The sequence below is a fragment of the Dipodomys spectabilis genome, unplaced genomic scaffold (genome assembly GCF_019054845.1).
Source record: "Dipodomys spectabilis isolate Male_0828 unplaced genomic scaffold, ASM1905484v1 ptg000163l, whole genome shotgun sequence".
Lineage (NCBI taxonomy): Eukaryota > Metazoa > Chordata > Mammalia > Rodentia > Heteromyidae > Dipodomys > Dipodomys spectabilis.
Genome location: NW_024870840.1, coordinates 16,957,720 through 16,974,254, shown reverse-complemented (window position 1 = coordinate 16,974,254; position 16,535 = coordinate 16,957,720). Strand labels below are relative to the sequence as shown.

The 16,535-nt window shown below is 47.8% G+C and overlaps 1 protein-coding gene across 1 annotated transcript in view; it reads left to right on the top strand.

Annotated features, from left to right (window-relative positions):
- The window catches only part of Syn3 (synapsin III), a 364,727-nt gene that overhangs the window by 292,288 nt on the left and 55,904 nt on the right, over positions 1–16,535 (top strand). Inside the window, exon 6 of the mRNA XM_042693264.1 lies at positions 12,071–12,133. Within this exon, the coding sequence (XP_042549198.1) occupies positions 12,071–12,133 (63 nt within the window). The remainder of the gene's footprint in view (positions 1–12,070; positions 12,134–16,535) is intronic.

The window sequence follows — 16,535 nt, the reverse complement described above, 5'->3', positions numbered from 1 at the left end:
CCTTCCATTCTGTTCTCCCAGGCTCTAGCCAGGCCGGGCACTCCTTCCTAAATGAAGCGGGCAGGCTGTCATTCTCCTGCTAAAAAGTCCTTCCCGGGCTTCCCACCATTGGCAGATGAGGTCGTAACTTCTCAGCCTATTGTATGAGCCTTTTTCCAAGCTGCCAGCCTGCTTCTCGGCCCCTGTGCACCCCCCGCCCACAACTTCATCACATTGTCTTTTCTCACTATGAAGACTATTCTGAGGGTCCCCAGGACCCTAAAGAGTGGGGGAGGCCAAAGGAAAAGAGTTGTGATGGAAACATACAAGCACATGAAAAAGAAGAGGGAGGCGTGAAGGGGGGAAGGGAGAAGAGGGTGTGAGGGAGAGGGGCAGAGGGAGCTGTGAGGGGCGGTTGTGTCCTGCAGAGGGGCAGAGGGAGCTGTGAGGGGCGGTTGTGTCCTGCAGAGGGGCAGAGGGAGCTGTGAGGGGCGGTTGTGTCCTGCATGGGACCCAGCCTCGGTTCACGCCCCAGCGCCAGTGCTCCAAGCCCAGTTCATGTCCACACCGCCTCCCCTGACACCAGATGATTTTAAAGTAAATCCAAGACGTTCTGTTCTCTCATCCGAAAACGTGTTCGTGTGTGTTTCTGAAAGGGGAGGAGAGACTCAGGTTTGCGGAAGGGAAAAAAAAACATGTCTAAAACAGGATAACCAATTTTGTGGTTCAGTTTTAATATGCACATTTAATAAACCAACATTTTTCACATCGCGGTCTCCCCCATGACACATACACAGGCAGAAAACAATGCCCGTGTGTCTCTACCCTCATTTGGAGAAAGCAGCAAGGACTCTTAAATCTGAGTTCCTCCTGAGTAGGTCAACCCTGCCCTCCCCTCCCAGGACCCCCCTCCTCCCTCCCCACCCCCGTAGTTGGCCCCCAATGATTGCTGAATCTTCCAGGGATCCTCACACCTTTGTGTTCTTTCTCCTGTGTGGACTTCTGCCTGGAGAAGTCATTTCATCTACTTGGCAAACTCCTACTTGACCTGCAAAACCCACACTAAATACCACCTGCCATGATGCCCGCTGTCCGACTTGTGCTCTTTGCTCCCACAGCATTTCCTCTGGAATTCTTGGGTGGTGACATCACCAAGGGGAAATTACTCATTTGGAGATCTGCAGTGGCAGGGTGGGGCCTGGGCCCTGTCTGTGGATGTAGCTGCAGGCTCATCTGGACAAGGTACTGAGTTGGGACTTGGGTTAGGGGTCGGGTGAATTAAATGGGCTCTGTCTATTCCACTGCCAGGGCAGTGCAGAGTTGACCACTTGAAGGCCTCAGGAGCCAGAGGTCATGGTGACTTTCCCCTTAAAGGGACTCCTTTTCTCTTTGTTGGGGGGGTGGGGTGGAGTGGGAGGGTCTGAACTCTGGGCCTGGGCACTGTCCCTCAGCTCTTCAGCTCAAGGCTAGCGCTCTACCACTTGAGCCACAGCACCACTTCTGGCTTTTTTCTACTTATGTGGTGCTGAGGAATCGAACCCAGGGCCTCATGCATGCGAGGCAAGCGCTCTACCACTGAGCCACTTCCCAGCCCCATCGTTTTCTCTTTTTGAACTCTTCTCACTTTGAATGCAGGGCTTTCTCCTAGCTCAACACATCCCCAGCCCATTTTACATTCGTCATTTTTTCAGAGAGGGTCTTGCATGTTTGCTCTGGGCAATTTTGGATGGCAGTGTTTCTACCCCTGGCTCCTAAGTAGCTGGGATTACAGGTGTCAGCCGCCGTGCCTGGTCTCATAAGAGAACCGAGTTTTCCATGAAGGAGACAGGATGGAATAGCAAGCCTCTGGGTTTGCAAAGGGCGGGGGCCTGCCCTGGAGTTCAGGATTCCTTCCCAGCTTAGTTCTGCAACCTGGTCTGATGGCTGTTGTTGGAGCAGAAGCCACGCCCACACAGAGGATGAGACCGGTGCAGGACCCCAGCCTGCAGGCTCTGTGTCTGGAGCCTAGGTTTGTCTGCTCTGCTTTGATGAAGCTCTGTTATGCTGAAGACTTGTGAGTCCCCCCCCCCCATGCCTGGCCACCTCAAGTAAGAGGACTTCCTCCCAATGTCCAGTGAGGCAGCAGGCCCTGGGAGGGTTGGATGGAGAGGAGCTGGGGGTCCTGGGGTCTCATGACCCTCAGAGTATCTCCAGATGCTTCGTGGTATCCACGCCGAGTTATCTGACCCGTTAGCACCTGCCATTCTCTTTGGGCTCAGAGACCCAGCTCTGATGTCTTTCCCAGTTGCCACTACACCTCCATCGGCTACGGTCCTGTGACCCTGCCAGTGACCCACCAGTGCCCCACAGAGCCCCTGCCCACCCCCCACCCCGCCCCGGCCTGGGAGGCCCGGCACCCTGGTGCCACCTGGGAAAGCTCAGCGTCATGGTAGACAAGGACAGCTGCGTTCCGGGGATCACGGTGAGTTCACCACCGTGACAGACATAGCCAGCAGGCCCACAGTGCTCCCGCAACACCTGGCCAAGTGCTCCCTGGAGACCGATCCATTTCAACATGCACACAACTGACACCTAGCAGCTGCCGTCCGCAGAGCTCAGGGCACAGACAGCTGTCCGGGGCTGGCCCCAAGACACACAGCGCAGCAAGTAGCCTCTCTGCCCTCCCCGGGGTGGAAGGAAGAAATCAGTAAAGAAAGAGAGGGGTGCCCTGGGAGGGAATGGAAGGGTGATGGGACACCCAGGAGATTACCGCTCAGCCTGAAAAGGCAGAGGGCTCAGTCTAGAGGGCGTCTCTAACCGGGGTGATAGCATTTGGCCATCGTTCTCAGCACTCTCTGTGTCCATGTTCATTCAGAAACTTTTTTGGGGGGAGGGGGGCAACAAAGTCTCACTATGTATCTCAGACTGGCCTCAAATTTGCCATCCTCCAGCCTCAGCCTCCCGCCGGCTGGGGTTACAGGTATGCACCACCACTCCTAGCTCCGTCGATAAGTTGAATCAGTGAATTCCCATTGCTGTACTATGTGCTGGATGAGCACTGAGCAATGTCCTTGCCTTGGTGCACTCAAATAAAAATCAACATGGAAATGAACCTACAGGAGGGAAAGGCAGGTCCCAGCCTTGGGGGGACAGTAGCTGCACCACGCAGCTTCCTCTCCGAATGGTTTCAGAGTTCACCCTGGCACAAGAGCACTTGAAAATGAAGGTCATTTCTCCAGGCAGGAGTAGTGTCCCCATGGGCAGGGTTGGGGGAAAGGCCAGAAATAATTTTCTGTCTCTCACCTGCCAGTGTATGCCCAGTACTAATACTTCTTGTTAGAAGTAATTCTTCTTTAGCCCCTAAAGGAGAGCATTTCTCTATTCTCCATTCGTCTGATGCTAAGTGTGCAGGGTTTCCATACCAAGCCATTCTCTACCTGTCTTAGATACTAACATGCCCCAGGTCCTGAGTTCAATCCCTAGTATCCTTCCCCACACACATACCCAAAAAGAAACAGTGTGTGCGTGTGCACCAGACACCATGTGTATAGTGGAATATTATGTGGCAATAAAAAGGAATGCACTACTGACACAGGCTACCGTGTGGTTGAATCATGAAATGACTGAATGGCACCGAAGTCCATGTAGTGTATGAGTCCATGTGGAATGTCCAAAATCAGTAAATCAATAGAAGCAGGACGTGGCTCAGGTGTGGCCAGAGGTTGGAAGGAAGAAGGCGTGAAGAGTGATTGGTTTCTTTTTAAATGATAGAGATGTATCAGCGATGCTGACACAATTCTGTGAATATATTACAAATATGGTTTTTTTTTTTAAAAAAAAAAAAGGTAGATATTTATGGTATGTAAATTATAACTTTTTTAACCATTCCGGTAGTATTATTACAATCTGGTCAGATTTCAGCATATTAAATAGAGTTTTGGGGGGAATTAAAAACCACACAGTATGCTGTTCATTCACTGTTTGAATATCTTGATGCACAGAATAAGAAAGACCTGTTTTCTTGCATATGGGGAATATCAGATAAAGCTATTCTATCAATTTAATGAAAACATAAAACAATTTCAAAGCAGATTTTGTCTTTACAATAAATAGTAGTCACGCCTTGAGCCCTATCCCTTAGCTTTTTAACTCAAAGCTGGCCCTCTACCACTTGAGCTAGGACTCTACTGCCAAGCTTTTTGCTGGTTAAGTGGCAATAAGAGTCTCTTAGATTTTTCTGCTCAGGCTGGCTTCAAACCATGATCCTCAGATAATCAGCCTCCTGAGTAGCTAGGGTTACAGGTATGAGCCACCAATACCTGGACGACTGGGTTGTTGTTTTATAGGCATTTCAGAAGGATTCCTTCACTAGTGAGTACAGAGTCCTCCCCACCTTGGCCCTGTGTGTGGATAATATCTGTGTCCTCACCCAGAACGTGCTCAGCTGAGAGACAAGTGCAGACATTGGTGGGAAGGCAGAGGTGGGTGCGGGTAGGCTCCCTGGTGTCTGCAGGTGAGCAGGTGAGCAGTTGTTTGAGTCAGGACAACTCTTGCTTTTGGAGCTCTCCCCAGGCTCTGATGCTGGAGGGACTTGGATTTCAGTATTATTTGGTATCACTTACACACACACACACACACACACACACACAAGAAAGTTTCCTGGACTCTCACATCTTAGTGGCTTTAACTGTTAACACCAAGCATTTCTGGGAAGATCTGAATTTACAAAGGAAGTTTGTGCAACTTAGGTCTGCAGGTCTTCAGGGATCATTTCAAATGGTATTTGCCTCAAATCAACCAGAGAAGCCCAAAGCATCAGCACCCAAGCCCCAAGTTCGAGCCCCAGTGCCAGAACAAACCAAAAAAACTATGAATAATGGAGTGGTGTCTTATTATTGTTTAGGGATTCTCTGCTGCTATCCACAGGGAAGAGGACTCCAACTCGGAGACCCTCTGGGCTGGAATGGGGAAACCTCCCCACCTAGAAAGGGAGCTGACACCTAACTGTCCAGGAAAAGGAATCCACAGCAGCTTATATGCAGAGAGGGCTTGGGCTGCGTCATTCAAGGCCATGTGGCCCCTCCTGAGAATCACAGGATTTCTGGAGATGGCATCGGTAAGCACCACCTGGAGGAGGGTGCCCTGGGGCACCAGGGATGCCAGGCTGGCAGCCTGAGCCTGCTGCCCGCTGTAAACATCCCCTGAGCAAGAACAGGGAAAGCCTTATCATGGACATCCCACCCATCCCACAGGTTGTTTATTTGTGACCATTCCGTTTCTCAGGGAAACAGGAAATGGAAGAGAAAAGAATGTTTGCTTTATTTGGTAGGGCAGGTTTAGTTCAATTCTTCTTTTAAAAAAAAAAAATGCTTCCAGTATTTTTCCAAGACACTCTGAACTGAAAGAGGTGAGGCCGAGGGCTTAGAGGAAGAATTATAAGGAAAAGGAATCTCCCACTGGGTAGAGAGAACCATAGACCCCACTCGGCTCACATTTCCTGGGTCCTGTGGGCCAGGCCTGGGTCTGGGGAGGAAGAAGGATGAAGAGGGCGCGCGCCATGTTTCTGTTGGGTGCCCCGGGGGCTGGAAGGACCGCTGAAGGGTTGGAGGTGGGTGAAATTGTCTAAAAAGGTGGAGTTGGAGGCGCCAACAGGACCCACCGGGGCTAGGGCCAGAGGTAGGTCTGAGGGATATCCATGGCTTCTGAGGAAGCCTGCAGTCTAGTGACGCACACAGATCAGTAAAAGATGGTGGACATGTGAGGAGAAAGGAAGTCAGGCTGAGACTTGGGCAGGGAGGCAAAGGCCCTTTTGGAGAAGTCAGGTTAGAACTGTATTCTGGAACAAGGGTAAGAGTTGAGAAATAGAGGCCATATCTACCTTCCAGGCAATGAGAAACAGCAGTGTTGCCAGGTGCTGTCAGCTCAGGCCTGTAATCCTAGCTGCTCAAGAGACTGAGATTTGAGGATGGAGATTTGAAGCCAGCCTTGGGCAGGAAAGTCTGAGACTCTTATCTCCACTTATCCACCAAATAGCCAGACACAGATCTGTGGCTCAAGTGATAGAGCACCAGCTTTGAGTAAAAAGCCAAGCGAGAGCATGAAGCCTTGAGTTCAAGCCCCAGGAACAACACACCAATGAAACAAAAGAATAGCACTGCAAATGACCTCAATGTCCCATGACCAGAGACAGCAGAGCCAGACTCATGGTAGGAAGGGAAGCCAGGGAGGCTAAGACACAAAGGATGATGGGAAACTGAGCAAGCCAGAGGCCTTGCTACATAGAGTCGTGGAAGCTGGGGTCAGGAGCTTTGTCCTGATGGATTGTGTTGATCCACAAGTCACCCAAGCAGGTGGCCATTTGGAGGTCTATCCAAAGAGGGTTAGAGAGGACTTTCAAAGGTTCTCTGGCACATTCTCTCCATACCTGATGGGAGGGTCTTCACAGGGAGTGTTTAACATTCCAAGGAACGTCTGTTGGATCCTACATACCAGACCACATCCCCAGACCAGAGAGGAAGAGGGGATGGGGACAGGGATATGGGGCACTCTGCTTCCCTACTAAGCGGCCTCCTTCATTCAATTTCTAGTGAGTCCTCTCAGTGCAGAGTATCATGACGGCAGAACTGCACACAAGAGCAAAGCAGGGAGGCCAGGTAGCAGGGGCCAAGTTCTCTCCTCCATGACAACCATTGCAGCCAAGCAGGGTCCTACAAGAACTTCCACTAATCCTTTCCAAGGACAGGCCCTCCAATGACCTAACCAACTCCCTCTATGCCCCACCTCTTAAAGGCCCACTGCCTCAATAGCTCATTGAGGAGCATGCTTGCTACAGAAACCTTTGCGGGGACAGAATCAGACCATAGCAATCATTTTAACCAGGTCCCACACTGTGTATTTAAAGCAGGGAGTATCTGATTGGGTGGGAAGATGGGGGGGGGGCATGTTAAAGTCCTCATTGTCAGAACCAGGCTTGGAGGTGAAGTCTGGGCTGGGCCTGTCTGAGGGAGCATTGGACACCCCACTGATTTTTGTTTCTTTGGATACTTCTGAATAAGGCCCTTATCGGGGTGGCTATCTCTGTTTTCAGTCTAACAGGATGTCAGACTTGTGGCCGCAGGGGCTGTGCTGAACTCTGAGTGCCGGGGGCATGGGATCGGGGCCTGGGCCTGCTCACTTCCCCAGGGGAACTAAATACAACTATTGTTGGGAAGGGAAGAGAGAAAATAGCCAACAAGATGTTTTTTGTCCTCCGTGACCTGTCCATGTTTAGGGAAGGACTGGCACGTGACAAAGGGGTGAAGTGGAACTGGCCCTCGGGAATCCATTTGAGCAGCCAGGAAGGACGGGAACAAGGGCAGAAGGCATGGGAGGCGAAGGAGCGGCTCCTGCTCTTACCTGTCCAGACTCAGGCAAATGGCTGCTCTCCGCTTCCTCACCTAGAATGCAAGGAGGGGAAGAATGTGAACACTGGAGTTTCTGGTGCCATTCCTGGGCCTGACAGGGAAAGCACAATTGGTATCAGCCTGGGGGATGGCAATCATCATGGTGGCGGGGGGTGGGGGGGTGGACCCCAGTGGACAGCATTGTGGAAATTTCGTTTCTTGAGCTCTAACAACGGACTTTAGAAACCTATCAACCTCACATCTATAATCTTGGCTACTCAGGAGGCTGAATCTGAGAATCACAGTCAAAGTCAGCCCAGGCAGGAAAGTCTGTGAGACTCTCATCTCCAATTAACCACCCAAAAGCCAGAAATGGAGCTGTGGTTCAAGTGGTAGAGTACCATCTATGAGCAAAAAAGCTAAAGGACAGCATCCAGGGCCTGAGTTCAAGCCCCAGGTCTGGAACACACACACACACACACACACACACACACACACACACACACACACACACACACACACACACACACACACACACACACACACACACACACACACACACACACACACACACACACACACACACACACACACACCACAACCAATAAACCTACCACAGTATCTCCAAATTCTGTTGGTTTCCCTTTGAGAAGCTCTTGACCTGGGCCCTAGGTATTAGAACACTAATTCCTAAGGATATACACAAAAAAAGGGGCTAATGAAGTCTTCTTTATAAAGGTGGAGAAGAACAAAGAGAAGAAATAAGACAAATACCCATTGCCCATTGCTAGGAAGTGACTGTACGTGAAATACTATGCTATCCAAACTATTGGGAGTGTATCTGTTCATAAAGAAGGACTACTGTGTGTGGTGTGATATTTAGCGATGAGAACTATTTTGGGGGGAAAAAATGAACATCAACCTCATCTCCAAACAAGGATGCTATGCCAAGTCTTTCTCATGCTTTGAATCTCTCAACTTCCTCCTCTGCAGTCCCTGAGAAAGTACTTTTTTTGTCAGTCATGGGGCTTGAACTCATGAACTTTTCTGCTCAAGGCTAGAGCTCTACCACTCTGAGCCACAGCTCCACTTCAGTTTTCTGTTGGTTAACTGGAGATAAGAGCCTCGCAGACTTTCCTGCTCTGGCTGAGCTTCAAACCATGATTCTTAGATCTCAGCCTCTTGAGTGGCTAGGATTACAGGTGTGAGCCACCAGTGCCCAGCCAGAAAGAAAGTACTTTGGCTTTTAAGGTTTTGTCGCTGTGAAAAGGTAGTTGGAAAAAAGGACAGGTACCTGATACAGAAAAGGAAATTCTCTACTCAATTTTCCAGGCCCACTGAGACCCCAAGAATTTGGAATGAAGATGAAATGAATTTAAAATAAATTTTCAGCTCATGCAAGAGGTCCATAGCAACTCCCAGCAGAGATTCATCTAATGTAGGAAGATAAAGCCGGGTATAAGAGAAAAGCTTATTCTGACAAGCTAGGGGGCTCAATGGGTGGTCTTCATCCTAAGGGATTTATGTTCCCTAATTAGGCTCAGAGGTTCAAGATCAGAATTGGTCACCTGGATTTCTGGTCACCTAGCAACTTCCCAATTATCCTGTTTTGATATTATCACCGAGACAGAGAAGATGAGTTGACCTTACGATCAAGGGTCTTGTGACATGCATGTCTGTTCTTTATGGTCTTCTTTTCTTCCCATTCACAGATTTATTAAGTAAAAAAATTTAAAAACAGGCACTTTCTATTCTTGGACTTGATGACTCATCGAGGGTCATTGTATGTGATTTCACATCTAAGCAAGAAGAGAGGGTCATGGAAGGAATGCAAGTCCATTCTGGTGATTTTTGTTTCCGCCTTAGTTCCCCATGCTATTTCAGTACCTGAACCTGGCTTAATTTCTGACCTATTTTCTCATTTCTCCATCACCTCAGCCTAGCTGCCCTGCCTCAGTCTCCTGGGATGAGATTAGACTCATCCTTCTATTTTAAGGCCACCAGTACCGTTTAACATAAAATGATCATTATATGACATCAGATGAAAATGCCACCTAGAAATTACACCCCCTACAACTCAGTAGCAAAGGGGCTCCATAGGATTATTGCTCTGGATCTTGTCAATTCCAATTGTCAGCCTGTAATCCCTCATAAACCTCTCCCCTGGTTTTCCTGGGTTGAGACTTCACCCCTTTTCCCATCATCAGATCTGGGTTATCATTGCCTCATCTTCCCGTCTCTCTCCCATTGCCTCCGCAAGGCCAGAGTTATGTCTCTCCTCCCCTCACTTGTACTTTAGATTCCAGTACTACCTGGTGCTAAGCAATTTTACATTCCTGCTTTCTTCTTCTCCCAACAATCCTGGCAGTTGAGCGTTACCCATCTCATTCTACAGATTCTAAAAGTGAGGTTCCGAGAGCTTAACTATCTAGCCCAAGAGGAAGCAGAGGGCCAGTGGCAAAGATGCTAGCTCTCCACCATCCATGTCCTTTCCAGTTCCTACCAGTGCATCATGGGATTCAACTGGGGGAGACCAAGGGGGAAGCAGACTCATCTCCCCTGCCTTCAAGCTGTACTGCTAATGAGATGGCAGTTAATCCCTAGCTACTTGGACCACTGAGTGTGTCCACGCTGCATGGCTGGCTGGCTGGCTGTGATGATTGTAGTTAGCACAGAAGCCCCTTGATGCAGACCCACCCCCTGATTCTACCTTACACTGATCAAATTGGTAAAATCTAAGTCTGAGCCACAAACACTGGCACTTCTTTCTCTACCCCTCCAGCTCATGTTGTTTCAACCACTTTGAAGAGCTATTTGGTAACATCTAGCAAAGCTGAGATGGTAATTCTTCAAATCCAGCCATTCCGCTTCTATGTATGTGCCCTAGGGAAAATCCCCCCACATAGCCAGGGGAGAGCATGTCCAAGAGCGTGTCCAACAGGAAATGGATAAATCGTAGTGTATACAAGAAATGGAATACTATGCAGCAGTCAAATGCAGCAGTTATGTAGGCCAATGTACATGAATCTCACAGATGTGAAAATAAAGTTACAGAGAATAGATTCTTTGATAGGATTGCTTGAGAATTATATATAATAATACAATTGTGAATAAATGCAGGGGGGGGAAATACAGAATCCAAATACTGGTTGCTTGTGGAGTGGTGGGAAAGGTAGTTACTCCAAAGAAAGAACAATATCCACTTGCCAGTTACTTGAGAAATGTTGTAGCTCTGGGCCTGGGCGCTATCCCTCAGCTCTTCAGCTCAAGGCTAGTGTTCTACCTCTTGAGCCACAGCGCCACTTCTGGCTTTTTCTGCTTATGTGTGCTGAGGAATCGAACCCAGGGCCTCATGCATGCAAGATAAGCACTCTGTCGCTGAGCCACCTTCCCAGCCCAAATGTTGTAGTTCTTAAGGCAATGTCCACAACATTGTTCTTGAAAACTTTCCTCTAGATGTGAAATGTTTTATAATAACTCTTCAACCAACATGAAGAACATTCTCATCACATAACATCAGGAGGAAAGAACTGGGGGAAAAAAGAAGGGATATGTATAATTTTCTCAATTTTGTCAAGAAAGAAGAAACCAAAAGAAAATGGGGATTTGTTCCAGCTTTTTTATAGTGAATGCTTATTGCTTGGGGAATCCAAATCAAATATTGCTTCTTTTATTTTTAAGATAAATGTGTTCACATTAGGCACCAGAGTATGGTAAAAAAAAAAAAAAATTAGTCTGAAATTTAGAGAGGGAAATAAAGAAAACTATTCACATGGAGCTTGGAATTTAACAGAGTCAAGTTCAAGGTGAGAACTCCATAAAAAGGAGTGAGTTTGGTTTGCCCTCAAGCAAACCAAAATAGACTCAGGAACCAAGCAAACACACCTCCTCCAGCAAAGGGGTGGTAGGAAGGACACGAAGCACTGCTCCGGGGTGAATCCTAGGCTCCTGGCTCTTCAATAAAGCATCTGTGAACCCAGCAAACAGTGAATCTTTCAAGCCCCAAGCTGATCTTTTATATCATGGGGCCAAGTGCACGTGTCTTATAGGTCTTTCTGAGAGGACAGAACAAAGCACCGATCTGGCATTCAGCCTCATCCTGGGATCAGAAAGCTAGTGGTACAACAGGGAAACAAGCAGTCAAGGCAGATATGGGGTGAGCACTCAGCACCCTGCCCATGTGGTATAGCCAACAAATGCCTGTGCAGATGGGGGCATCTCTACAGTCATTAAGAAAACCCCCAATGTGGCTCACAGAAGGCCTAGGAAGAGCTGGGGAGCACTTCCAGGTAGTTGAACTGTCCTTCCTGGTGGGAATAGCAAAGGCAGATCACGAAGGGATAACGAAGCATGCTCAATGTATGATAACTCACGTGATGCTCACAGCAGTCTGGGAGGGGTAGAAATGACTGTTGTTTTCCCATATTAGAGGTGAGGAAACAGATGCACAAGTTCATGTAACGCCTTGTCTGTGACCGTTCAGGAGTAGCCCCTGCCAGGGTTTGAAACCTACTGTTGGGTACTGCTCCACCATCTCTGCAGGCCTGGTGGTCTCTCAGATGTCTCAGAGCTTCCTCTGGGAGCCACAGCTCTGGCCTGTAGGGTGGGAGTTTGAGCCACAGCAGATGCGGGATTTGTCTACAGCACAGGTAATTGCCCCCCCTCCCCCCCCTCCACACCTTGGCAAAGCTCTGAAAAGCTCACAAGTCATTTTCTCTTGTCTCTTCTAGCTTGCAGCCCCGCACTTCCCCGTGGTGATCAAGCTGGGACACGCCCATGCCGGCATGGGAAAGGTATGGAAAGGCGGTCTTGGTCTTCTGTTACAGTGGATACACTCACTACCTGCTGTCCTTCCTCTGGCCCCCATCAGCCCACCTTAGCACAGTACCCCAGGACAGAGCTCCCAAAAGAATGTACAATCCATCTCCCTCGGGTCCCCAACTCTCCTTCCTCTGAGCTCTTGTCATGTGGTCAAAGCAAGGTGTCTGTTTGATCCCAAGTGTCATTTAGCAACGTTCTGTCCTTTATGTCGGACCTGCTGGGTTGGGCTAATGCAGCGGGGCACTTCTGCATTCTGAATTGAGGTCTCAGTATCATTTAGCACTGCTGGACATCCTTCTGTCCTCAGACTCTTCCTCCACTGGCCCCTGGTTCAAGCTCCTCTCCTGGCTTTCCTCTCCTCACTTTCTCTGGGCATTCCTTCAAAGCATCCTGCAAGGATGTCTCCTCCTGCCTCAGCCATGGCTGCTCCCCAGCACGTGCCACCCGTGAAGACCCTTCTGTTGCCATCCACCCACCAAAGGCCTCCTAAGTCCTACCCAGTAACCTCCTCCACTTCTCTACCTGTCTCCATGGAAACACTCCTCTAAATATCCCAGACTGTGCCCATTGTGGTCTTGCCTCTTCCTCCTCCTCATCTAACTTTTCCACCTCCTCCTGTGATCTCTATCCTGGCCACCAGAACCCCATACACAGCTGTCTGCAAACAGAAGCCAAAGGGGGGCTCAGGCATGGCTCTGTGGTAGAGTGCTTGCCCAGCATGTGAAGGCCTGGGTTCCATCCCCAGAACCACAAAAACAAACAAACCAAAAAGCTCAGAAACCTATATGTGTCATCTCCCCAATCATATGTCTAAATGGTCAGCAAGTGTTGCCCGCTGCTGGCCAGTTTCTCTCTGTCCACTGCTCCTTCTGATAAAGTTTAGAGGGTTCCCAGGCATTGATTTCTGTCGCTAGGTCTGAAAATAATCCCCAACAGGAAATAAAAACAATGGCCAGCTTACCAAAACTGATGCAATGCTTGGGAGCGGGAGTATCTCTGAAAAACCCAGGCCCAAAGGGATTCCCAAAATGTAGAAAGGGGAGCATGTCTCCGAGTATAAAAACATGACATAAACTAGAATAAACTGAGGTTTTCAGAAAATGCTGACATCAAGGGAAAGGGACTTTTCTAAGGCTCAGAGCAAGATTTGCAGGAACAAGTCTGGACCAGTTGACTGAGCCAATGACGTCATGTTCATGCCCATACAGTGACTGGCACCTGTTAGGTCCTTGTACCATCTCCAGAGAGCAGCAAGGGGATCGTGGCCCACCCAGGAGCCTTGGATAAAGTCTCTGGCCGATCCTGAAAGATACCAAACTCCTCTGTTGGTGTCTGTTGATTTGCATCTGCTCTATGCCAAGATGCAGGAACTGGGAAGATGGTCCTTTTTTTTGTCCGGTTGTGGGGCCTGAACACTGGGCCTGGGCACTGTCCCTCAGCTCTTCAGCTCAAGGCTAGCGCTCTACCACTTGAGCCACAGCATCACTTCTGGCTTTTTTCTTTTTGCTTATGTGGTGCTGAGGAATCGAACCCAGGGCCTCAGGCATGCAAGGCAAGCGCTCTACCACTGAGCCACCCTCCCAGCCCGGGAAGATGGTCCTATAATTACTTAAGTAGAGGTGCTGTTGGGGGCCTTATGGGAAGCTGTATGGAGAGAATGAGCTTTGTGGAAAGAGCTTTTTTTTAGCGGTAGAAAGGCCTCTGGAAGCTCAATGAGACCAGACAAGTCAGTGGCCTGCTGAAACTGTGCTGACTGAGAGTGTACTAGGGAGACAAAGAAGAAACAGGAAGCAGGGAGCAGCACGTCACTGGACAAAGACAAGAGCTGTATCAATACTCCTATGTATTAAGACAAAGGACAGTGGGTTTCTCAAGGCACAGAAATCAAAATATGGTGGAATGCCGAGCAGCTTGGGGAGTACTCAGACCTTGGGTTATAATCTCAAGGAGAAGTGGGAGCACTTCAGAAATCAAGTGGGAGCCAGGTGCCTATGCCTCATGCCTGTCATCCTGGTTCAAAGACAACCCAGGCAGACAAATCTGGAAGACTCTTATATCTAATTAACCAACCAAAAAACCCAAGACATGGAGGCTTGGCTCAAGGGGTAAAGCACCAGCCTTATAAGGAAAAGCTCCCATTAAAAAAAAAAAAGTCAAGGTAGACAAGCAGCTGAGATCTCCACCTCCAAGAGGCAGTAAGCTATGTCTGAAAATCATTGTACTTATGACAGTTTGGTTGGGACTGGGATGGAAGTCTACCTGGCTTTCCACCTAGCTGAAAGACAAACATCCCATAATGTATCAGACAGCACCCCACACCAAGATGATATAGCCCAAAATAGCAGTTACATCAAAGCTGAGAAACTATGGATGAATTCATTTCCTTTCCTTGATTGGAAGTTTTACATAGAGGTGACAGGGGACCGACCCCATGCTTCTACCGATCCCATGGCCCTCCATATACAGGGGACCCCATCTGTGAATCCAACCAACTACAGAGCTAAATTACTCAGGGAGGTAATCTGAATGTGTGCAGACGTTTCCTTATTATTATTCCCTAAACCATATAGTAGAACAGTCTACTTACATGGCCTTTAAATCTTCAGTACTTTAAGAAATACAGAGATGATTGAAAGTACAAAGAAGGATGTGTGTTATATGCAAAATCTGTGCCATTTTATTTAAGGGACATGAGCACCCTCAGGTATCAAAAGATGACTGTGTGTTGGCTGGGTGTGGTGGTTCATGACAGTAATCTCAGCTACACAGGTAGATTGAAGTTCAAGGCCAGCCCAGGCAAAAGTTAGTTCTAAGAACAAGCCAAGCATAGTGGTGCACATCTGTAATCTCAGATAGAAGGAAGGCAAAAATAGGAGGATTGTGGTCCAAAGTCATCTCTAGGCAAAAACATAACACTCTATCTGAAAAAAATAAAGTAAAAAGGGGAAGGCATATGACTTAAGTAGTAGAGTATTTGCCTAGCAAGTACAACACCCTGAGTTCACTCCTCAGTACCACTTTGTTCTATGCAACTATATGTTTGTATTATATATTGTAATATATATATATATATATATATATATGCAAGATGTTAAAGTCTATTTTGTTAAAGCTAGGCATTGGTGGCTCACTCCTGTAGTCCTAGCTATTCAGGTGTCTGAGATCTAAGGATCATAGTTCAAAGCAAGCCCCAGGCAGAAAAGTCTGTGAGACTCTTATCGTCAATTAACCACCAGAAAACAAGAGGTGGAGCTGTGGCTCAAAGTGGTAGAGTGCTAGCCTTGAGTGAAAAAGCTCAGGGAGAGTGCCTAGGCCCTGAGTTCAAGCCCCATAACCGACAAAAAACAAAGGGAAAAATACGTTAAAGTAAGTTTTTGGTGCAGTTGTAAGTTTGTTCATATAAATCTTTATATGGCTACAAGAACATGAAAAATTCTCAGACTTATCTAACCTTCAGACTCCTATGGCTACAATTCAGATGGTTGTACTTTATTAATTTATAAAAAAAAAACTCTACATATTAGGGATATTCATCGTTTGTCATACAACCACTTTTCTTCTTTTGACAATTACACATCTAATATACTATTCAGGTTTTAACCGTATTTAAAGTTTCCTTTTCAAGTTTCCAACATTGGCAAAGCAGTACGTTATGGGAGCTGGGGGTGTTCATTTGCGTTTAGATTACACCACTTTTGAGTTATACGATTGTAGCTAAGTCGTTTAGCGTCTCCCACCCTAGTATTTGTCTCTTAAGAGACAGTATGCATGCCAAGCACATAGCACAGTGCCTGGAACTCAATGAACATTAACTGTCATTGTAATTAAGAACGCCGGGACCTGCTCTGGGAATTCAAATCCAACTAAAAATCAATAGGAATCAATGACTAAATAACATCATCTCTCAGGGACTTGGCCACAGGTCAGGGTGAGTCAGACGAGCAGTGGATGCCAAAGCTCTCATCCACCAAAAAAAGAAAGAAAGAAAATTGGGTTCCAGTGACTCAGTCCTGGAGAAATGTGAATTACAACAGTGCAATGCCACTGAAAAGCCACCAGAACAGCTAAAAGCAAAAAGCTTAATAATGCTAAGTGCTGGTGGAGACACAGAATCTCACACACCAGGTGAAAGTGTACATTGGCACAACCAGTTTCACATATAGCTTGGCATTACTGATGAAACAGAAGCCGCACAGGACAAGAAGCCCTTGAGGTTTTCTCCTCCTAAACAGTGGCACATACAAACCAAAGCATCCTGTGTATCGCAGCCTCATTCGTAATTCCCAGATCCCATGTAACTGTGGTCAGGAGAGAAATCACAGCGTACTCAACACAGAGGGGATGCGTTCTGCAATGAAAATGAACTAAATGACA